The sequence below is a fragment of the Microtus ochrogaster genome, linkage group LG2 (genome assembly GCF_000317375.1).
Source record: "Microtus ochrogaster isolate Prairie Vole_2 linkage group LG2, MicOch1.0, whole genome shotgun sequence".
NCBI classification, from domain to species: Eukaryota; Metazoa; Chordata; class Mammalia; order Rodentia; family Cricetidae; genus Microtus; species Microtus ochrogaster.
Genome location: NC_022028.1, coordinates 22540442 through 22565140, shown reverse-complemented (window position 1 = coordinate 22565140; position 24699 = coordinate 22540442). Strand labels below are relative to the sequence as shown.

At 47.1% G+C, this 24699-nt stretch overlaps 1 protein-coding gene across 10 annotated transcripts in view; it reads right to left on the bottom strand.

The window, feature by feature from the left end:
* Positions 1-1269: 1269 nt before the first annotated feature.
* Inpp4a (inositol polyphosphate-4-phosphatase type I A) overlaps positions 1270-24699 on the bottom strand; it is a 113170-nt gene continuing 89740 nt past the window's right edge. For 6 of the 10 annotated variants that reach the window (XM_005359936.2, XM_026785539.1, XM_026785543.1 and 3 more), the window contains 8 exons: positions 22219-22391; positions 21214-21337; positions 18981-19107; positions 18520-18660; positions 16576-16673; positions 14365-14477; positions 13025-13179; positions 1270-3713 (listed from right to left, as the gene is read on the bottom strand). In XM_005359936.2, coding sequence (XP_005359993.1) covers positions 3581-3713; positions 13025-13179; positions 14365-14477; positions 16576-16673; positions 18520-18660; positions 18981-19107; positions 21214-21337; positions 22219-22391 — 1064 coding nt within the window. In that variant the 3' untranslated portion in view covers positions 1270-3580. Of the gene's footprint in view, positions 3714-7466; positions 8404-13024; positions 13180-14364; positions 14478-16575; positions 16674-18519; positions 18661-18980; positions 19108-21213; positions 21338-22218; positions 22392-24699 lie in introns of those variants that run through there. The other 4 variants (XM_013351032.2, XM_013351033.2, XM_026785540.1 and 1 more) reach the window with 1 other exon arrangement.

Genomic DNA, 24699 nt, shown 5'->3' with positions numbered 1-24699 from the left:
CATACACACACACAAAAACGAAATGCTAAAACACTGCAAATAAGAACAAGAGGACATTGAACAACAACAACAACAACACACCCTGGAGCAGGAGAGCCACGGCAGAAAGCACCAACAGTGTTGAACAGCACTGTATATACCAAGAAGGAGCTACTGCTACCCGAGTCCAGTCTTCCAACACCAGAGGCACAGTCATGCTTGGTGGAAAAGCCAAAACACCAAATGGAACAAAATATTTAATTACAGGGCTGGAGAGATGGCTCAGAGGTTAAGAGCACTGGCTGCTCTTCCAGAGGTCCTGAGTTCAATTCCCAGCAACCATATGATGGCTCACAACAATCTGTAATGATATCTGGTGCCCTCTTCTGGCATGGAGGTGTACATGCAGACATGCAGGAGGCACATTGTATACGTAATAAATAAATCTTAAAAAAAATTAATTACAAAAACATTTAAGACTTAAGTAGCCCTAACATTGATGAAGCCAAAACCCAGCTAACCAGCAGCTTTAATAGCTTCCACCTATAACAGGCATTAATAGAATGCTTATTAAGGATTGTTAGAGACTTCACGAAATCACACGCATCAGTAAAGCAGACTTTTGATATCTGCAGAGGCTCAAAGGAACAGGAACTGAAGCAAGGCTCCATTCTCGTGTTTCGAGAAGAGTGGGAAAGCACTGGCTGTGGCAACAGTAGATTTCTTTCCAGACAGCCAAACGCATTCATGTTGTTTGTGATTCATTTCCATGGCCAGCAATTGCCAAGGGAAGTTACTGGACACGCGGTCCTTGAAGGAGATGCGGACTAACGCCATGATGCTGGTGGCACCGCAGCTCTGAACAGATGCTTCTACGCAAGTCACACCATGGCGGCGTCCACAGACGGGGAGAGGCCGGGTTGTTCAGGGAAAGGAGACAACACATATGAACACATGAGACCAAGGTCCTCACAATCACCTGCTGAGGGACCGACTGCTGTTGTCCACAGCTGACACACACAAAACGGTCTTGGAGAGATCCCGCAACATGCCCCAAGACACTGACCAGTGAGAGACAGAACCTTGATTGGGGTCTGGTGCTGCCTGCCAATGTCCCTGTTCCTAACCACGCATCCTAGTTTGAATTAAGTAAAAACATGCTTTAAAAGACCTTAGTCTTCCCCACTTACAAGCTATGAACTCTGGCAGCCAAGCCCAGTGGTAAAATGCATGGGTGCTGGCTGTGGACTTCCTTCCAGTGTAGGAGAAAGAATCGAGGGAGACCAAGTGTGATGTTCTTGTGAGTTTTATTATTTACCATTCTTAAGACAAGCACATTTACAGCATACATGGCTTTAAATGATCTAAGAATATATAAAACAGTAACTATATGTTCATATATATTAATACTGTCCCAAACAAATAAATAAAAGTATTTAAATGCACTAAGCGTGGCAAGTACAAGTATGTGGGGATAAAACAGTATTCTACAATATTTTTACATCTTTAAAGGAAAGCAAAGGCATCTGTGCTGCAGGAGCTGACAGGATCCACACGGCATTCCCAGCTGTCCAGACACCGCACATTCCTTTTTAAGTGGGGGCAGACGGTGGACAAAACGTCACTTTGTGGAAACCGGTAAAACCATTTCCTACCTGCAGTGAACAATTCAGCCTCCTGGGGCAGCCAGGAGCTGCCTGAGCCAGTGCTGTGCATGATGCCCCTTCCAACAAGCCTGGGACATGAGTGATGCACTGGAAGCCAGTCACAATGCCTTCAGAGAAAACACTGAAGCCACAGTCCTTTCCGTGATTAACCAGGTCTTAGAGTTTTACAGTGACTCATATTATAAAACAAAAACAGAGAAAGTAATCCCCACGCAAAGCCGCTGACAGGGAGTCAGCTGTCGCTCTGTTCCCTTTGTAAGTGTGGACAGAAAGAAAAGCTGGAGAACACGGAAACATTTGATTTTAAAGTCCAAAGAAATATTTTAAAAAGGCAGTGATGTCAAATGAGAAAAAAAAAATGAAACTAAAAACTTAGAGTAAATGGACCGAGAAAGGTCAAAGGCTTAGCCAGCCACACTAAGCCCCAGTGGCCTATGATCAGGGACTGAGGCTTCCTGGGAATCTGATACCAGCAGAGCAGGCCCTGTGTGGAGGGCTGGGTAGTGAGAGCTTCCCTGCCACTCACCTTCCACAGTGCCACACATGCCCTGAGAGTGGGGCACCAGGAGTCGGCTGTCTGCACACTGGTAGAAAGGGATGCCTGTACCCTTCCTGACTCTTGTTAAAGGTCTGGTCCTGTCTGTGCCTCAGTGTCCCAGGTTCAAGTTTGTTACATGTTTCTAAAGGAGCCAAAAGAAAACTAGCTAGACTTCGATAAGAATTCCCATGGTGTTCACAAATTGTGAGCATCAGCATCATATGAGCAACTCCATACAGTTCTTTATACAGCCTTTTAAATAACATGTAAACAGAATTATGAAAAACAGAATTTATAAAACATATAAATTCTAAGGAAAAAAAAATCTGCTATGTGCAGATAAGACTCATCATCACCTTGTAAAAGATGACCAGACTAAATCGTCTATGAAATCCCTAACTTTCTTCTCTCACAAACCTCTCTTAGGCTCTCAATGTAGGGGCAGTTTTAACTGTTTCCCAATAGTCGTGTAACAGAAGGAGAACAGTAACAATTATTGCAAACCAAAAACTAAGACTTTTTTTAGACATTCGAACATGATTTGTGGTCTTCTAAAAGATTGTTAGAAAGCTCCCAGAAGAACATCTCTTCTGAAAATATTTAAGTATCTACTGTCTTTATGGCCCTAAATCCCCGATTGGAGAGTTGTCTCTCAGACACCTGAAAAGCCACATCGAAGGTCCTGATTGCCAGAGAACGGGAGATATGTCCTGTGGGTGTGGACCTAATCATGGAGTTTATAAAGAGGCAGGGTCTGAGGACCTCACAGCTGGTGCAGATCTCAAGCAGACCTTCTTCTATGACTGAAGGGGTGGGAAGCAGTGTGGCCCCAGGGCTTGGGCTCCTGGTGTGACTGGTCAAGCTCCCCTTCCACTTTGGATCCGGGAGTGGGGTGCGGCCTTCGAGAGGCACTAGAGCAGCTTCTCATAGCATGAAGGTGTGACTTCTTTTCCCCAAGCTGAGCTCAAGCCTATCCTCTTCCTGGGACCTGAGGTTTAATGGGGCAGGAACCTTTTGAGAATAGATCTTAAGTCAATGCTCACTTGTGAGTTACTGAATAGAAAAATAAGTTGGGTGAGCAGTGTATAAGTGGGTATTTGAAAAAGTCTCCTGGAATTTTAGACAAACCAAGCTGGCTTCTTCTAGGAACTATGACATTAACTGTATAGTTACAGCTGAAAGCTATGGTTAAGGGCAGCCATCACTATCCACGCTACTGAGCCACACATGACCCCTACAGATTCCAACACAAAATCATGCTCCATAGACTCTTTAGTGAAGTAGATTTAAAAACACAAAAATAAAAACGAATCCTTCTGGTCTTCTTGAAGAATCATATGTGACACTAGAGGGTACCCACATTGATTACGTAACAGCTAATTAGAGGAAACCGTGTTCATGTCTCAACTTTTCCGTAAGTCCCTTCTGGAGGCCTGTAATGCTTGGGGAAGGCCTTCAGCTGCAGGGAGTTAAATGCATATTTGCGACTTCCAACATTCTTCATTGTATTTTCTCTTCGACAACCCTCACTGGGGAAAAAACAAGCACAAGAAATGACAGCAGTAAAAAAGGAAAAAATAAAAGACTTAAACTAAGATGAAATGAACTTATTATTTTCATAGCATTAAAAAAAAAGATTAACTCAGATGGGTGCTAGACTCCTTCACAACAGATGCACACACAGATGGTTCTGGACAAAGCAGGGCAAAGCACAGAGATGGGTACATGCTGGATGCGGCCATGGGCTGGCAGGTCCAGAGCGGTGTTGTGTCCAAGCAAACACAATTATTTTAAAATACATGATTTTGTGTGTATCTTGGGTTTGGTTATCTGGGGTTCTAGCATAACTTGTGGTTCGCAGGTTTTTGGACAGCAAACTGGATGAATGGGGATATTTTACTCTTACCATAGCTTCTGGAACACGGTACCTTTTGTATGGTAGCAAAATCTGTCACACATCAAACCCCAAATGCCGATTTTCCTTGCAGAGTTCAACAGGTAGTAAAAAACATCTGGTAGAGGAGGCTGCTCTGCTATCTGTCTCCCCCAGGGGCAGCTGTGTGAGTACAAAGTGCCCGCCCATGCAGGCCCATGCGCTGGCTGCAGAACACATCCTCACGGCTACCAGGCTGACGGCTGTGAAGTCTCCATTTCTCTCCTGGTGGTCACTGACCACCTTCTCTAAGTGGGCTGCTTTCATTGTGGCCACTTCTTGTACAGGCACTAGTGAGCCCAGTGTGAGCCCACAGGAGCTCTTCCCTTACAGGATTCACTACTAGTTCGAATCCCAGCCACACTGATGGAGGGATGTCCTTGCAACCCAGGGGCAAGACAAACGGTGCCCAGAGGATAAACAGTCGGGAGGCCTCAGAGCGAACCTCAAGGGATTCTCTAAGCAATGCTCTGGAATGGCGTAAAATTAACAGCCACAAATGATTCTTAATATAAATTCCTTTCCACGATACAGTAAAACTTGCTATCTTTATAATGTTTAAAGAGTAGCAATAAAATCAAGTAGTGGTCAAGTTCAGTAAAAAAATCCCCCTTCTGAGATGTAAAACTTGCAGTTACCAAGAAAATAGTGATTTTAAAAAAGTCTTTCAAATTCTATGAAGATCACAGGACACACATTTAAAAAATAGCAGCTCAAGCCTTTCAAAATGAAAGTGACAGTCCCCTTATTAAGAACATGTCAAGTAGGTTTTGGTGAGACAGTCATATTTACTCAAAAGAGATAAGCCCAGGCGGTCTGGAGAAGCATCCGCCCGCTTGCTATTGACTGACACCGCCACTTGTGCCTCAAGCCTTAGGCTGGATGTGTCACCTGAGCCAAACCCTGGGTCACCCAGAGCAAATGACAGACAGCATCTGCTGAACATTCAATAATCAGATAAAAATAGAAATCTATTTAAAGCAGAAGCTAAGAAGCTATAGGTTCCTGTGCACAGTGAACCTGCTGTGATCTTTGGAGGCCCCTTTACGGATAGACTACTTCACATATGGCTTCTCCATTTACAGCATTTACAGAAGGTCCTCAAACCCACCTAGCCTGTAAATGCCAAAGAAGAACTTAAAACGTTGACAGTCCCTGTCTTTACCTGTGAAAGGAACTAATACTGGATTTAGGTGACCTGGTTTTAAAATCAAACTGTTTTTTCTACATGTTTCTATCCAGGCCGATATGCCTGGTCTGCATGCTGCCACTGTTAGCATGGTCTGCATGTGTCTGCTCTGGCTTGAAGGCTTGGGACAAGGTCTGCAGAGGGGGAAAGGGTGTCCTGTTGCAGAGTCCAGCATGATAGCCTGAAGCACAACACTTCACTGACCACAATGCAACAGTGTCTGTCTCTAGGAGGCAGCAGCACATGACGAAGTTTGGGGCCAATTTTAACAAGAGAGATTTAGTTATTGTACACCTCCTGGTTCTTTTTTTATTATCTTGAGCTTTGCTTCATATTACGAATGTCAACTTTGGAAGTTTGGAAATTCTAAAAGGACAATCCTAAGATCTCTTCCACTTTATAATTCATCTGAGGGCCCCTATCTAGGCCATGCCACAGCAGACTCGGGGAGTGGCTTTGTGGAAGGACCATGCCCCTGTTCTAGCACCACTGTCTGGGGAGTACAGGAGGAAGCAGTGGCCGCCAGCCTAGCTCGTAGAACGTGCACAGCCATTCTGGAAGGGCACTCAGCAAGAATTCCTGACAATGGTTCTCTACTTCAGAAGTGGCTGCTGCAAAAGATGCAGACTGAGCAGTCTCTATGCCACAGCTCAGGATCACTCAGAGGGAGCCCAGACACTGCTGCCCAACACTGACAGCGGCCTAGCTCAAGTTATGGCCTTACTCTTTCCTCCTCATTTCTTGCTGTAGACAGGATTCTGAATGCACATTTGGCTTGACTTCATGAGCAAAAGGCCTTAAAGACATTCAAATCCAGTATAAAGAATAAGCATACTGAAGGTTGGTCTCCCCATCTCCCCAATAGAAGAAAAAAGCAAATGTAAATCTCAAATCCCCCATGGGTTGACTCCCAGAGCCAGCCTTTTGTGCTTGCAGGTGTACTGCAGTCCACTCACCCTGGAAGAGGGAAACAAGGAACCTTCCTGACCCAACCAACAGCCAAGGCTATATAGGACAGAAGGGAGGCTGGTACCACACCAGGCCATAATGTTCTAACAGTTCTCCTCCCTGCCTGGGTGTGTGGGGAGGGGATTTCTCTAACCAGCCACTACTTCCCCTTACTGTACAGTGGTCCTGAGAAGAGTCTGTGCAAAGAGCTAGGGGCATCTTGGGCCATAGGAGACAGAGGATGCTATCTCTGCAGCTACCTCCAGGGATGCCCTCATCTGTCTACGATCTCTGAACCCTGGGAATCGTGCATTCCTGAGTCACCTCCTGTTATCAGGAGCTTATCAAACTAGAGCAAGGAATGGAGGCCGTGAGATGGGGATGGAAGGAGACTATGGACTCTCTTTCCCCTACTCAAATGGAGCAAACAAAATGAGCTTAAGGGCTTGAAGCACATGCTTTGAAGGGAAAGGGCAGCTAGCAAACATTCCTTTCAAAGAGTCACTGACTGGACAGGTCTGTCTGGTGATTGTCAGCTGGCAATGGCTAAAGCGCTAAACTGGGAGACGCCACAGAGCTGTCACCCTGTTGACACCAGGAGAGCCAAGTAGACCTGCTTATGTGGGAAGATGCCTGCGGTGCTCACTGCTCACTGCTCTGCTGTTCCTCTACCTCACCCTCTGAGAGGAAGCCAGAGCAGAGACAGTCCTCCAGGGATGGTCAGGACATCTCATGGAGAAAACAGAGAGGCTAGAGCTATGGGGGGTGGGTTTGTGGGCGCGACAATGTCAAGATACTAGACACTCCAGCTTCTCTAAGTCACTCGGGGTTTCCCACCACACTCGTGAAAAGCAATCCCCTTCATCGAACTGGCAATCAAAAGCAGAACTGATAGGAACCGGAAGATGAAGAAGAAACTCACAATTTCTTACACAAGGTGAGTGGAACCTTCCCTAGGTTACTTGGTTATTTTTATGAAGAACAATTACTCTCTGCCATGTAGGAGTGTCAGGGCGACTAGCCCTCCTACTTTACGGGCAGCGCCAATGTTAACATTAGGAGTGACACACACAAACCCACAGTTATCTCCCATTTTCACAGCTCTCTCACAACTGCCAAAATTTAAGCTTCATTTTTTTTAAAAACATTTTCTTTGATTTTTTTGTTCATTATTAACCTTATTATATTATTAAAGAAAAAAGATATCTAGACTTCATCTGGAATAAAATATATAGTTTTTAAATTAAAAAAATTATTTCAAGAAAAAGTATGTAACTCTTGCTACTGTGTATATTAAGAGCAACCCTGAAGTCACATGCAAGATGTAAGGTCTATGTGCTGGACTTGGTGGATGTGCTCCTGTATCCACAGCCGTGCCGTCACCAAGTGGGAATAACTGGAAGCGAGGAAGTATGACTCTACAAACTGTTTGCTATTGCAATCTCAGGACTACGCTTTGAAAGGAAAATAGGAAGCCCAGTCCTACTAAACAGGGGTATCTAGATAAACCGATAAAGCATCTTTTTCTTGTTGATTTCTTCAAAAGGCAAAGAAGGTTAGCGATACACTTGAGGGATAGTATCAAATATACAAACTCTTTTCAGACAGCATCCCTTTCTTTTGGAGCAGGGCACACAAGATGTACAGGTAATAAATTGTTATACATCAGAAGGTCGGATATTTGGTACAAGTAATTCCAGGCCAGCTAAATAATGCAGTCACAGGCACCAGAAGAACATGTTACAAGCACTGAAGACACTACACAATCAAAATGAACAAGTCCTCTCGATCAAAGAATTTGGCAGGTATTTACAGTTCAGAAGAACAGAACATCAAACTGTAAGGCATGAGATATTTCTTGGCAGACCTCGCTTTGACACCTTCCTTCTGTCCAGTTTGGTACACGGTGGCTGGACATATTCGGGCACTTTTGTCTGTCTTGTGACTAATTAATTTTCATAATAATATTTATTTGCAGCGTAATTTGGTCACCAGGTATGCTATGCTCAGGAAGAGCCACACAATCAGTAAATTGGGGCTCAGAGCTAATAAAGGAATAGAGCAAAGGAGGCTGGGGTCTAGCCTTAAGTCTCGGATGGGCACCAGGCCGCTCAAGTTCTTCTGGGTGACTACCTCCCGTGTTCCAATGCTGTGAAAAGGAAAAAGTTGGGAGAAAGGAAAAGAAAAGGGGGAGGAAAGAAATAAACAAAACAAAACAAAAAGACAGACACATGCCATGGGTTTTACCCAAAAAGTATGGGGAGAAAGGAAAACCAAAAGGTAAGATTGAAAAAAAAATGGAATGGAATGAACGACAACAGAAAGAAAAATAAAATGCAGAGAAGGGTGTGAACAAAAGACCAAAATAAAACCAGCACAGTTACAGGAAAAAAAGGAGAGAAAGAGAAGTGAAAAATAAGAAAGAAATACTGTAGTCTACCAAAATTAACACATGTAGCTGAAAGGCTGGTTTTCATGTTCACCCTCTCTCAACTGGCCACACACAGCTCCATGCCGCCGTCATGCCCCACATGCTGCGACGGGCATTTCTGAGAAGCAAGCTGAACATGAAGAACCATGGGGTTTGACCTTCTCACAGATGCCTAGGTGACGGGGAGAACAGTGGTGGGTACGAAGCTGATTCTTGATCAGCCACACAGACACAACTCATTTACCTGGGTGTCAATCCAGGGCAGCGTCCTCCCCGACCTGCCTCAAGTCTCAGTTTGAGTGGTGAAGGGTGTAGCGAACTTGTCTCCACCTCTGTAAGACACTGTTCTAGATGATCCCTCAAAAAAGAGTCAACCAAATTCACATTGGAAATTTGGGATTTTTTCCTTATTTTAACCCTAAAGGAAGAGTATTCTGGAGGCTGAGTGTAGTTCAGTGGTAACTATGCTAGAAGACACTAGGTCCTGGGATCAAGACCCAGTACCAAAAACGTGAAGGACACTGGGGTGGGATGGCATCCAGAACCACATGGCTGAGGACCACATCCTTCCTCGCTAGCAAACAGCAGCACTAACCTGGACTCTGGTCTCAGGGCATGGCAGGCACTCTGAAAGAACAGCTTGCAGATGGGTAGGCAGGGGCTCAAGACGCCTCCTGCAGCTGTGTTCTGCCTGGCTTTCTGCAAGCCCTAAGCTCAGGACTGGCCCTGCTGGAACAGGCTTTTCTGACGGGGGACACTGTGCAAGCTGGCAAGCACTGATGGATGATTGCAATGTCTGCCAGGGTTCCTGGTGGGTCACTATGGCTGTCCAGGAGGACTTCAGTTCCTAACATGGGATAGAAGGCCACCTCTACCTGTGCCGTTATCCTCAGTACAAAGCCAGAGGGGTGCTAGGCTCAGCCCACATGGCTTACAGGAATTGAGTATGTGAATCTAGACCAACCTCATGTTCCTATACACTGGGGACTTGAAATGGGTCCTGGTACAAGAATTCATCTTGCACCACTACAGATCAATTATTATTGTTATTATTTCCACATGCATTAAGTGCCTATGTGTGTGCGTGCGTGGGTGCACACACCTCCAAGAGTCAGCACATCAGCTCTGTTTCCACTGTACATTCTACTCTCTCATCTGACAAGACACTGTGAGAAAGCAAGAGAGCCAATTGCACCATGTACTCAATGAAACTGCTGGGGTCCACCACTGCCTTCGTTAGGGCTCTCGGTGTGCTGCCGCGCTGGCTGCCACTGTAGCCACAGGGCTTGCAGATAACTAACAGAACCTGTCTTCACCACATGGGCGAATCCGGAAAACAGAAGTTGGGTGCAATTGTGTCACCTGAGAACAAAGGCCTGCAGCGAGGGCCCAGGGCATTCAGGGTCAGCAGAGGGCAGTGGCGAGCACAGTCGCTATGCTGAAGCTAGTGGGACAGGCAGAGGCTTTGTTTTGTATTAATGGCTGTAGAAAATAATCACCCAACTAAAATATGCCTGCTGTAGAGATTTTAGATCCTAGGAAATGCTGTGGCTACAGAGAGGGAGTGGGTTGAATGAGGCAGAGAAAGAGAGCAGGGAATATGCTCATTTCCTAGGAAGAAGGACATTCTTTGCTCACGGTTGGTCGGTTGTGGGGTCCATAAACAGTAAAGAAAACAACCCTAAGGGCCTCTGAGCAGACAATGGTGACAGGAATGACACTCCAGGACACTGAGCAAGTGCAACTTACTAACCTGTATTCAAACCGCTAGAGCTCTACAAAGATGTGGATGTTACAGTCTAGCTATGACGTGCTCCTCCACCAAAGGGTAATGTGTTAATGGAGTCGTGGGTCCCAGTACAAGCAGTGTTCAAAAGGCGGGAATCTGTGAAGTGGTTGGCAAGGGCTTGGCCTTCATCAGTAAACTAATAGATTGGGAGGTGGTAACTGTGGAAGACGGGGCCTGGTTGGAGGGTGTAGGACAGTAGAGTATGTGTCTTTAAAATCTTTTAAATTACATTCATTGTGCATGTGCCAGGCGCATATGTGGGGGGCACATATGACGGCAGGAGTTGGTTCTCACCATGTGGGTCCCAGTGATCAACTTGGGTCATCACGCTTGGGGGCGAGCTCCTTTACCCACTGAGCCATCTCAACAGCCTTACGATCTTACGTTTGCTGAGATAGTTTCACACATTTATTCAACCCTGTCCCTCTTCCTGTGGGAACTCTTCTCGACAAGTCTCACCCCTCCTTCCATGCTCCTTTGTGTGTAGCTCACTGAGTTTAGTTAGAGCTTCTAACCAGAACATGGATGGGAGCTCGTTTACTGGAGCAAGGGCAAAGGTATGTGTCTTTAAAAGGTGCATCTTGTCCAGTCTCTGTCACTCTGGGTTCTGCTTACTGTGAAGTGAGCAACCATGCGCTGCCATGCCCTTCGGCTAGGATACTTTGCCTTACCACAGTCAAGAAACAAACTTGCTGAACCTCTCCAACTATGAGCCAAATCCTCCTCCCTTCTGCTCCTTTCCCAAGTGTGCCATCACTGCAATGGGACACTGACCAATACACATTTGTTATTGGAGAAGTGGGGTACTGTGACTATACTGGATCATCAGACTCAGAAGCCTCTGGAACTGGCTTGCAGGAGGAACTCAGAAGAGTCTGGAGAAACAGCCAGAAACCCTTAGGATGCTGTAAGCAGAGTTCAGTGGGTAACTCAGAGGTTCAAATATCCAGTATGTCAAACAAAATGGGGAAAGTAAAGATTCTGTTCACAAGGTTTCTTTCAGATGGGAACAGACTCAACTGGAAGCCAGACTAGAGGCCATCCACATTACATTCTGGCAAAGAATTTCTCTATTTTGCCCTTGTCCCGTGGACGGTATAAATAATCTGTCAGAAGGAGTCCCAGCAACCCATTATTCAAGCTGGTGTACGGGTGTTGCTGGCCAGATTAATGGTAAGAACTGGGAACAAAAAGCAGAGCTAAAAGGTTTGAAAACTTTCAGATTTTCCCAGAATGAGGCACAGGTAAAGCTGGCTAAAGAGCTTGTGGCTGCTAAACAGATTAGAACTCACCTGCTGAAGATATGGGCCCCAGCTAGTGGGCCCCACTGAGAGGGAATTGGGACCTGAGGACTCTGCTTTTACCAACGGATTAATCTATTGATAGGGACATAGTTTATTGCATTATTATTGGGATATAGTGGGGGGGCACAATTGGAGGTAGCCCCTAGGACCCTGGTGCCAGCCTTTGCTGTCTGGGTCATCTTCACTTCCTCAGTGGTAGACATTTGTGGTTCTCTAGATCAGCCTTTCCCCCTACTGCACAATGGGGCACAGAATAGCTGTTCCCCTCAGAACCAGGATCACATTTGGTATAGACGCTAAAAGGGTACTGAGACTCTGGATACAGACCCGTCGTGACTCCAAGACTCCATGGCTTTTCCATTACCGAGGACAGAGGCATGGAGTGCTAGGAACATTTACAGAGGGTTTTAAATGAACCTGGAGACAAAACAGGAACAGAATGATGCCATTTGTGCTGCTGTCAAGAGGCATGAGCTTGGGCATCACTCTGTGCATTGTGAGAAGGTCAAATGGCAGAAACATATAGAAAGGATAAGAGAATTGAACACTTTAAAGGATTTGGTGAGAGGACAAATGATACAAAACATTCAGTAGAAGTGACTGTTGGAAACAAGACTTTAACAGCATTGGTGACTACATCAAAGGAGACAGGAAAACCAGGTTTCTTATCCTTTCTTTTGGTATGCGAGGTAGGGAGCTTCCCAGCAGTGCTTGAAACAAGGCATCCATCAACAGAGGACAATCTGAACTCTGGGTTTCATTCTGCTAACACATCTGCTGTCTCAGAATCAGGACATCATTAGGGGGAGGTGGCCAGGGGACACAGAGAGCTGTCGCCATGAAACATTCACTGGGCATTCTGCTCAAGAGAGCAAACTCGTCCACTACTAGAGAGGTAGCAGAGCAAACCAGTGCAACCTGCAGACACAGTTCCTTCACTGGCATTGGGGGTATACAGCACACACATACACTATGTAAAAGCAGCTGCCTGCTGAGCAAGCGTGGCTCCCCATCCTTACTGAACTGTCTGATCCCCAGCCTACCCACCACTCTCTGGGGTCAGCGCAGTTCTGTTCAAAGAGTGCTGGCTGTCCTCCTGGCCTTCTAAGAGAATACCACCTGAGTTTGACAGGGTCAGTAGTTGGAGCAATGGTCAAACTCAGGGTTACGGGCTCATCTGCAGTTTACACAGCAAAGGGAGCGCAGGTGGCTGGGCAGGTGCAGCCTGACAGGAGCCCTCACTCACCTGCGCATGCACTCCAGGGCTTGGGTGAAGACCTGTGGGGCCATGCCGTGCTCATGCTGCAGGATCAGGCACTGCTCCAGCGTCACTGACATGGCTGTGCGGTCCTTGGCACTCTTGCAGCTGGTGAATCGGACCCCATTAAGGCGGCGACAGACCTGCCAACAGGAAATGGATTCTTCTAAGGAGAGAAAAGCCAGCAGAAAGGCAAGGTGGCGCTCCACAGGTCTGGCAGGAGCACCAGCACTAGTAACTTCAGGCCTAGTCCTAGCCTGACTGCCTGGCTCCCCAACTGTGTGTCCTGCTGAGTTGGTATCAGAACCTAAGTTAGCTCCAAATGAGTTCTTGGAGGGCCCTGCTACCTGAGGAGCCTGACTTCATCTCTGCCCATCTTGCATCCCCATCCCTCAGGGGAACTGTCCCTTGTATATTCTCTCAAGGGACATTCCTTCTAGAGACTTTTGGGCATCACTGTTTTGCACTAACCCTTATCAGCTATCCCTTCTAAGTCATGCTTGGGCCTTCTTGGCACATCCAGCCCAAGGAATGAGGTCACAGGATAACCCAGCCAGGGGACACATGCCACTCACAGGTCCTCCTCGGGCCAGGCAGTGAGGTAGAATGTCATGGGTTTGACATTAGTCCCACATCTTGGGATTGGTCAGGACATACTACCGTGATATGAGAGGCAGATGAGTTCGGATACCCCAGCTTTTAGTGGAGATCTGGAGTTCTGTGACTGAAGTTCTGAGGAAATACCAGCTGCGCAGGTGCTGGGGCAGTGAGGTCTGAGTGGCAGTGCAGAGTAAGAATTCTATAAGGGCCAGGTAGTGGTGGCTCAGGCCACTAGGGATGCAGAGGCAGACGGATCTTTGTGAGTTGGGGCCAGTCTGGTCTATAAAGTAAGTTCCAGGACAGCCAGGGCAGTTACACAGAGAAACCCTGTCCCGAAAAACCAAAACTGAAACCGAAAAAAGGAAGAAGAAGAAGAAGAAGGAAAAAAAAAAAGAATTCTATAAGGAGCTTTGAGAGGTAGCCACAGACTCCCTATGAACCTCACAAAGTGTCAGCACGGATCAAATGACTGTTCAGGCTTCTTAAGAGGCTACACATCAGACAGACCCCATGTCTCTTGTGGAAATGCAGGCAGCCAATAAGAACAAACACCTGGGCAATGATGCTCAGTGTCTTCCAGCATCCCTGAACCTACGCAGGGACCGTTCCTTGTGTCCTGTGGTTGGAGGGATCTGTGCTCTCCTCCCTGGCTGGGGTTTTGACCTGCCTGTCTTTGCTAAGGTGGCTGTTGGAAGGGCACCGTAACTCTTCTGCACCATGACAAGTACCTCAGCAGCTTGCCAGAGGATGTCCACATTCTTATTCTTGCGTGCATGGACGTTCTGTCCTAGAAACCGCAGCAGCTCTGGCAGGCAGGTCTGACTCCGAGATCGAGGTAGACCTGGAAGAGAGGAGGAGTCCATGGCAGAGGGGATCATTCAAAGATACTTCTGCTGAGGAAGTGTTTTCCTGCTTCACAGCAGGTATGGGAGGAAGGTAACTGCAGATTTGAATATGGCTACCAGGATGCTGATCCTTGAATTTCCTCCACAGCTATTATGGCCACCATCAAAGGGCAGTGACTTTTATCTTTTGTTGGTTTTTCCAAAGAGGCAGGAGAGGGGGATGTCAGAGGAACTATAATTACCCAAGCCTCTTGCCCATCTAAGGGGCAAAGTGAGCAAGAAGTGAGGGTGAGCTGCCTGGTTTCCAAACCCACATCAGGAATGCAGGGTGCTTGGAACAATGGGTCTTGACTAGGGAGTGGACAGAAGCCTTGGGAGAGTCAAGGGCAGCCTCCTATGAGGGACCACAACTCACACTTGAAGGAAGAATTTTGAATGGACCAGGGATCCCTAACCCCATTAATCCTAACAGCAACCCTTCTTTACTATGGAATTTTCCAGGCCTTTGCAGGACCTCTTCAGCCCCCATGTCATATTGCTTCACCCAAGAAATCTGGGACAGAAAAAAAAAATCAAAGACAAGGCAACCATTTCTGAAGGTATTATGAGGGGTACTGGAGAATTTTATGTCAACATGACACCGGCCAGAGTTGTTTTGGAAGAGAGAACTGCAATTGAGAAAATGCCTCTGCCAGACTGGCCTGTGTCTTACTGATTATTGATGTTGATGTGGGAGGTCCACCCCACTATGGGTGATTTCACCCCTGGCTAGTGGTCACCCCTGGCTGAATTCTATAAGAAAGCAGGGTGAGCAAGTAATGGGGAACAGTAGGCTCCTCCTCCGTGGCCTCTGCATTGCCTCCTGTCTCCGGGTTCCTGCCTTGAAGGCCTACCCTAACTTCCTTTGATGGTGGACTATGATGTGGAAGTGTAAGCTGAAACAACCCTTTTTCCCCAAGCTGTTTTTGGTCATGGTGTTTTATCACAGCAACAGAACCCCTGACTAAGACACTATGAAAGGATCCATATGCTTAAGGCCAATATGCTTAAAGTTCTCAGACTGATGGCTTGAGGGCTTCAGTCAGAACCTTACAGTGTGCCTCCTCCCCTGACCATGCCATATCAGCAGCAGGTGAGGGTCAGTGTCCCCTCCTCTAGTCTAACCAGCACACTAGGGAGCCCAAGCAGAGGCAGCTTCTTCCTGTTTCCCAAATGAGCACAGCCAAATGAATGCCAATGTCTTCTCCTGGGTCCTTCTTAACTAACTACGAATATAGGTTTCAGGCAACCTTTCCTTTCCCTGGACACACAGACTAACGTTGACTCCTTATGGCTCAAAACAGTGCACATGGGACAGCGTGCAGGGCATTGGCCTGGTGCCTGGCTCATCAGACCCTGCAATGCTCTCACACTGTTGTCTCATCATCACTTCTCAAGTCTAGGGTCCCTGTCACCTTCTAAGAGAATGCGAGGGAAGCCTGCTTATATCCCCAGTCAATACTGAGCAGCGCTGGGCTTCCTGAGTACTGTGGCTGTCTGAACCCTCTCTGACATGTCCTCACATGGAGAACAGAGAACCATACATGAGTACATCATGGAATTCCACTGCTCTGGGGGACTATGGCAGGGTCATCCTGTCCATGAACACTCATATGAAGTGTCTTTTCTGCTAGGGACAGAAACTCACAGATAGCTCATGCAGAACCCCTGGACTGCCTCCAAGAACCCCTGGTGCTCCCAGAAGATGCACACAGTCTTCCACAGCAAGAACCAGTGAGAAGCAGAACATGGTGGCAGAAGATGCTATGCCATATATGGCAGAAGAGCAGCAGCTGCAGAAGAGGGAAGCAGGGACTGCAGCACTGGGGAAGCTTTTCTGGTGGGACGCAAGCCAGATGAACGGGATGCCATGTACATATGTGAGGGTGGAGAATCTATCCATGCAGGCTCTGTGCACACACATGGATGTCACACTGCTGCAGTAGAATGCACTAGGCAGCATTCAGACCAGAGAGCAGAGGGCTGGAGCTCAAGCATCTAAAATGAAGACCACACAAGCAGTGGAGAACCTGTCATGAGTGAAGGAATACTCACAGTCCTCCGGCAAAACCTCCTTGAACTGCTCAAAGTAGGAATTTAACCGCACCAAACTCTCTATGTTGATGACTTCTTGTAAGGATGTGTCTCCAAACCTTGGAGAGAATCAGACATCAGCAGAAGGGCCATGCCAACTTCCTCTAACAAACTGAAAACTTCAAGAAATCTATGAGGATTGATTCTCTCAAGCAGAAAACCTGAAGTCCAAACCCCAAGTCTCTTTCTCCTTCCCGAGGATGGATGAAGCCATCCCTACAGCACTGGGGACAGATTTCACAAGCAGAAGCTACTGTAACTCACTACAGGTACGCCTAAGAGTGATGTGCCTAAGAGGACACTGGTTCAGCATCCGCGCTTGCTGCAGTTTGGTAAGCAGTCTCCCCATGCAAGTTCACATGCGGAAGGCTTGGGCTCTGGGCATCAGCGAAAGTGACTGAATCTTGATGACTCACTGCTAAGTTTCCAGGAAATGCTTTATTAGGAGCTAGGGCCTAGTTGGAGGAAACAGACACTGGGCATGTCTTGGAAGGGTCAGCCTTGTCTTCTGACCCTTCCTGTCTCAGGCACATGGGCTGAGCTACTCTGCCCACCAAATGAGCTCTACTCCATGATCTCCAGTCTTGCCATGCACAGGCTGAGGAGCAATGGAACCAGCAACCACAGCCAAAGTAAACCTTTACTTCTTAAGTTTTAAATCTTTTTATAGGTATTTTGTCACAGCAACAAAAGGTGGCCAAAAGCATGAGGCTCAGAGACTGGAAGGTCCATTGAGTGTCACAGGCTCTCAGCTTACAGTCCTCATGTCTTCCTACCTCAAAGGCACCCAGGAAAGAGTACAGCAATGGGAGAACCAGGAATAAGGAGATTATGCTGGGATCTGAAGTCTCCCTCTGCTGTGTGAATGCTAACTGTCCCTCTGGGCTGGGCTGGGGCCTTTGCTCTTTCCTCATCAAGTGGGTTTGACCTATGCCCACTACATGTTGCAAGAATGACTATACCAAATACATGAGGTAAGCAATGGATGCTACCTGCAAGGAAGGTGGTGAACAGTTAAAAAGAAGGGGGGAGGGAGAAGAGCCCTGCAGTTGTGCAATCTGAGACCTGAGCCCTGAGCGCAGTCCACCACCCCCCTGCTCTATGCCATACCAGCATTAGCCTCAGACAGTTCACCCTGGTACCCACACTTGTGTCTAGCAGGCATCTAGCAGCCATCCCTTGGGGAAGGAGGCATCTTTCCATTCTGTGCAGTCTCCCTTCATCTCAGAAGCAAAACAAACTTACAAGTGTGCTGCCGGAGCAAGCAAGCAAACCAAGCCAAAGCTGCCCCTTCCTCGACTCCACCCAACATGCGCATTCCCCTCCTCTACCCTGTCTGCTCACTGCACCTGGACTTGTCTCAGTCCTTTCCAGAAACTGCCCAACAGCAGCTGGATGCAGGAAACGTCACTCTCTCTCCTGGGACATCTGTAGCTCCCACAAAAGGCCCACTCTCCTCAAACTAGATTCTTCTAGCTCTTGCCTTGGGAGAGCTCTGTTTCTTATGCTGGTGCTTCAGCCTGGGCCCAGGCACCATCTGCTCAAAACACAGCCTTCCCCATTGTCCTGCTCAGAGAAGGCACCAACTCACATGTCTAATCTAGAAGCCTAGGGCCTCAGTCTACTGATTCCCCTTCTCAGAACACTACACCTTTCAGATCCATGGCATTGCCCTGTGGTCCAGTCTCTTCAGCAATGGTCTCATGTTTCCCTTGACTCCTTTCTACCCATGGGCAGCAATATGACCTAATTAGCATGCACATCTGATCATGCCCTGTTCTACTAAAAGTCGTACAACATCTCCCAGCAACCACTGTGTATTTCCCAAGCTGAGGTGAGCCCACGCCCACAGCTCCACGGACACTAAACACCCAGCTGCAAAGGCACCAGGAGAATGGCACACACCTCTCAGCCAGTGTCTGTTGCTCATTGATGCCCACGTTGAAGAGGACTGGCTGCACCCGCAGCAGCATGCCACTCTGGATCTCTCGGGGCAGGGAGTCAAACAGTGGTCCTGGCAGGGGGATTCGCACATTAAAGCCATCACTAGAGAAGAGAGGAAAAGTAGGGGTGAGGTCAGGACACTGAGAGTAGGGGACAGACCCAAAGCATACTCCAGAGGCATGGGTGACACACTGGCCAGTGTGGCTCAAGTGCCCACCCACACCTTTAAGGAGAAATTATGAAATTTACATGGGTAGGGGGAAGACTATATGCCATGTTTTAAAAGAGTAAAATAGAATAAAATAAAGTAAAATGAAATAAAAGCAAAGCAAAGTGCAAGGCAGACTATGTCCTGTGTCCTGAGACACACACAAATTAACCACACTGCTGTTGACTGGAGTATTTAACACATGATTGTTTACCGGTTTCCTGTGATGACTGGCAACATGTCAGTTGATGTGTTCGAAGTGGCCTGGGTGACTTTAAAGGTCACGTTCCTCAAGTCCATGATTCCAAGGCTCATGTCCTCCAACATGGCCAACTCCTCTCCTGAGAGGAGTTGATAAGAGAGAAGGGTGATGTCAAGGCCTGCTACTCTCCCAGGGCAGTTGTGAGCAGAGGATTAAGGGCATGGATGGGAGGCACTCTCTGAGCCCCGTTCCCAACACAGTGCTCCGTGAGAGAATTCGCTATTGACCACATAACAACATGCAAATGTAGGTGGGGGATTGGGCTCCATCCTTCTCAAACTTTTTGTGCATGGAATCTCAAAAAGCCATGCCAGCTCTTCAAGGATGAGAAGAAAAACAGTAAAACTGCTTTGCTGTGGCAAATTTGTCCACCAGCCATGGCTGGATACCTCATCAAAAACCCATAATCTGGTGAGACTGGGTGTATTCAGGGTGGTATGGCTATAGAAGAAGAAGAATGCAAATAGATTAATATTTATCACTCTGCACAAAAATCAAGTGGATCAAAGACCCCAACATAAAACCAGATACACTGAACCTGGTAGAAGAGAAAATGGGGAACAGCCTTGAATACACTGGCACAGGAACAAGGAAGGCTCAAGGGAGGGACGCATGGATCTTCCAGAGGAGAAATAGAAGAAATATCTCAGGTGGCCAAGAACAGAAGGGATCAGTTTGGGGAAGATGGGGAGAGAGAGTTCTGGGAGAGACAACTAGAATTGGGAATTTTGCAGACAAGGTAAACACCTAGTGCAGTGGAAACTCCCTGGAATCTGTAAGTGTGACCCTCGCTAAGACTCCTAGTAATGGGGGATATGGTGTCTGAATATGGATATGCCCATCTCCTAAAACCAGGAAAGACTTCCAGTGGAGGGACTGGAGCACCAACCCAGCCACAAAATCTTTGACCTACAAATCTGCCTACAAGATGTACTGGGTGGTGCAGAAATTGTGGGAGTGATCAACCAATGACTGGTCCAGCTGGACCCATGCCATAGGAGGAAACCTACACCTGACACTGTCTGGAGGGCCAGGACCCAGAGGCTGGATGACCCAGAGACCTAGGATAGAACCAAACTTGACTGTAAAAAAAAAAAAAACAAAAACAAAAACACTATGATCAACAACAGTGAAATGATTCTTTAATAGATTGATGCTGAGCCCAATTGTCATCAGAGAGGCTTCATCCAGCAATTGATGAGAACAGACGCAGAGACCCACAGCCAAACATTAGGTGGAGCTCAGGGAATCCTGTGGCAAAGGGGGAGGAGTCAGAGGGGTCAAGGATACCACAAGAACACAGACCACAGAATCAACCAAACAGGGCTCATAGGGGCCCACAGAGACTGAACCAGCAACCAGGGAGTCTGTTTGGGTCTACCTAGTTCCTCTGCATTTATGCTATGGTTGTGTAGTTTGGTCTTCTTGTAGAACTCCCAACGGTGGGAGCAGGAGCTATCCCTGACTCTTTTGCCTGTTTTTGGAACTCTTTTCCTCCTACTGGGTTGACCCATACAGACTAACAATGTGGGGGAGGGGCCTACTCTTACTGCAACCTGATATGTCATGTTTGATTGATATCCCTGGGAGGCCTGCCCTTTTCTGAAGTGAAATGGAGAAGTGAACTGGGAGGAGAGAGAAGGGAGTGGGAAAGAACCAGGAGGAAAGGAAGGAGGGCAAATTTCGGGGTTAGTATAAGAAAGAAGAAATAGTAATAATAATAAAAAACCCCTATAATCCCAAAATGAAAAAAAATACTTTTGTCACATAGTCCATTTTCATCTTCTTGGAAGAAATAAATGGAAAGCAGGTCTGGGGGGCAATATGGAATCAGCTTTAAGTTTCTGCCCACCCCTTCCCCTTGACCCAGCAACTCTTCTTCTCAGCTAGAGAAAGGAGCTCATAGAATTACAATGTCTTCAGTGTACAGCTATCACTGCACCAGAGAGCAGTGATGGGAGCAATTCAGAAGAAACCCAAATTATCATCCATGCTCACTAGGAAGACCATCAAGATATTTTTAACATCACCCCTGCAAACCAAGAGGAATATACAGAACTGCAGGATTATCACCTGGTTTTTGTTTTCTATCCTGGTGATGTTTGGACTCATTGAAATTTGGAAAGAAGGGGTAGAGGCACAAATGGAACCACCTTTGTGGCCCTAGGCCAAGCTGGGGTCTCACCATAGGTGCTCAGGAGGCTTTCAAACTGGGCCAGCAGTCCGATGGTATAGAGCTGCCGCAGGAAGCCGTCATCGTGCAGGCAGTTCCTCAGCTTGATGATAAAGCCGCAGATGAGGGCTGTCAGCTGTGGGGAGGCACAGGAACAGTGTGTAGAACAGGCGTTCTTACCCCAAGCAGAAGCTAGCACATGCCCTGGTCCCTTTGTTTCCATTGCTCCAGGAACATCAGCAGCATCTCTTACCCCTCAGGGAAGAGCTAGGGGCTGGGACCACAGTAAACAAAGGCTATGGAGAGGGTGCTAAACACCATAATCTTGCAACACCTGTCAAAGGTGGGCTTGGTTTGGGCTCGGCTTCCGACATGACCTGCTTGGGGGTGTTCCTGAACTGAAACTTTCTGGAAGCTTAGAATCAATTCCCCATAGGGAAAGGGCTATCTATTCAGACCCACACCAACCCTGGAAAGAAGAGTGAATGTAGCTGCCTAGTTTCCTTAGGGAGGTTTTCTGTGGCATCAAACAGGCTTCCCAGCATCAGTGGGGGAAGTACAGAGCACCAGCCCCCTACCAAGCTACTGACATCATTAGTTCCATTGCTGGCATCTTTCAACCTGGGAGAGTCATCTCACCTCTCCACTGAATGGTAACTGAAATCTTTAGATGGAGCCCTGTGACAAACCACAGAACTTGAGTGCCCGCCCTTTCAACTGCACTGACGAGCACCCATGTGGCCCTCGGTCACATCCCTTAGAGAGAAAAAGAAGAAGGCAACAAAGAGGCCTTTGCCATTGGCTCTCCTGTCAGAGCTAGCTCTTCAGGAGGACAAACAGTTGTCAGTAAGTTGTCTCCTTCCTGTGCTGCTCTACTAAGTGAGCACAAAAGCAACAGGTTGGGAAACAAGGCCACCTGTGGTTTCCACAAGTAAAGGTGGAAGGGCAGGGGGCCTGAGTCTGTTTTCTCTATGGTAGAAGGTGCCCATGACCTCCCTTATTTCCTCTGGGGCTTACGGTTTGGCAGAAGACGACGTCACGGCGGTACTGCAGGCTCAGGTATGAGGCAATGGTGGGGGCACTGTCCTGCATGAGCAGGAAGACCATGGCCTTCTTGGCTTTGTCACTCATCATGGCCACACAGTCTGTGAGGGTGGTCAGCAGGGGATAAAGGGCCTCACTCCACTCACCTGCGCACGAGTGAAGGGTGTGTTAGAATTTGAAAGAAAGGCTTCCTGGAGGTCATGTAAAGCAGCAAGCTCCCTACCCCTCCCCATCCTCTCTCGCCCCTCAGCCCCTCTCCACCTTCTCAGCCTACTTGCTCCACCACACGGCCTGGAAAAGTGGCACTAAGTTCTTCCCAGCATATTCTGCTCTGTCCCTCTGTCTTCACTGTTGCGGTAAGCTGAAGCAGTTCTACTCTGGTGTCATCCACATACACCAGACACCCTAAAACCACTAGTGACCCCTTACTCAATAGGCAAGACTATGGTAGTTGAGGAAAACAATAAGAAAGGAAGCTTCTGCGGGTCATGACACGGCCACAGTCAGATTCTGTGTGCAAGAAGAGCCAATCTCCTTCCACAGCATGAGGTTCCTCTAGTCCACAAGGAATGCCCACAGACAGGGACATGCCATGGCCCTTCTCACAGCCAAGTGCCAACTCTGCTCCTGCCACCCCTCTGGACCCACCGTTCCAGCTTTGTTTTCTTTCACAAATGTAAGGGGACTCTGACCCTGCACCAAAACAGCCCTTTATAAATAGAACCTCGGAGGGGAAGAGCAAGGCTAGGGGCAGCTTTGGGGCTGCCTTTGTTTCCTTCCTTTTGGGAAGACATCAAAAAGACACATCACATCCAAAACCAGGCACCAGCACATCCCTACTGGGTGAAGACGCACTCCAAAGCAGCGCACAGCAGTGCACATCCCAAGGGATGGAGTGCAGGTGGCAGAGCCTCAGACCAGCAGCTGCACCTGGAGGGAGACTCTGTCTTTTACACACACCGGAGAAGGGAGCCCTGCCCTGCCCGTTCACCATCTGGCTAGCACTTTAACTCCAAGGATGTGTGGAGGAACTTGCCCACACTCAGTGACAGGCCAGTGTGGACTCAGTACACAGAACAGTCCAGGGTTGGAAGTAATCTAAATGGATATGCACACTGCATGTGGACAGGGTTATGTCTGTAATGGAAAAAAAAGCTTAAATTTAGCAGAAAGGTCTTAGCAAATATGACACAGTGACAAAGAACACTGGACTGAGAAGTGGAAAATATGAGTTCCAGGCCTGGCAGCTGAGCAGTGGGGAACACAGGCAAGGCCCTGGACCCCTCAGCCATGTGATACCTTTTTGGGAAATAAGAGAGAAGCACTAGATAGACTCCCAGACCTTACTCTCCCTCTGAACTCCTCAGACACCAAGTTCCAGTTTCTGGTTTCTCTGAAGAACTCTGTCAACAGTCTATCTAAAATGACCAGTGAAAACCAGGGAGTAGAGCAAGACACTTAAGAACAGTAATCAGTAAAAATCTTCTTCATAAGCCAGGTATGGTAAGGCATGCCCATAATCCCAGGGCCTGGGAGGCTGAGGCAGGAGGATGACAAGTTCATGGCTAGCCTGGACTATATACTAATATCCAACCTCAAAAAGCAAAAGCAAAAACAAAACAACAACAACAACAACAACAAACAAGCTCCCTCTGTCCCCCAAATATTGCTCTTCAGCAAGAATTGAAATGCTTAGATCAAATGCAGTCATTTTTACTTTGCTTTTCCAATTCTTATACATAGACAATTCATAAGATAACCATGGTCATTTTAACCTGAAAATAATAAAAGTATTAAGTTGTTTTAACTAAGCCAAGTTTCCCCAATATGAATTTTTCCCTTTAGTCATTTTTTTCAGAAATGAAACTCATAGAAGAATGACTGATTTGCTAAACTAGAAAAGAAGGTAGAGAAAAATGGCTAAAGGGCAGTACAAGACTTGTCTTGGAAAACAGGTGACATGACACTGTAAGGGGGTGAGTGTGACTTCTTGGCAGACGGTATCCGACAAGGCCACCAGCCACCATGTCCAGCGTTTGATAGCCTTCTCATCATACCCACACAGAGGCTAAGAACCCTTCTAAGAACGGGCACCTGTATGACTGACTCTCAAGCCATTATCTGCAGCAGACAGCAGGAGCTAGAGGGTAGTAGGTGTTTTGAGTATGAATAGAAACTCACAATTTAAAAAGATCCCAAGCCAAACTGATTTAAATGGCAGCACATGGTATCTACCCAGTCCTGACAAATAAAAATGTCTGGAAGATGGTAAAGAGTTTTCAAGACTTTTTGCTACCCCAAAACTAAAGACAATAGTTTACTACATTATTATTATTATTATTATTATTATTATTATTATTATTATTATTATTTCTTTAAAACATTATTGCCTGGGATTTATTCTTCCAGATGAAATTTAGAATGAACATGTCAAGTTCGATTATATATCCCATG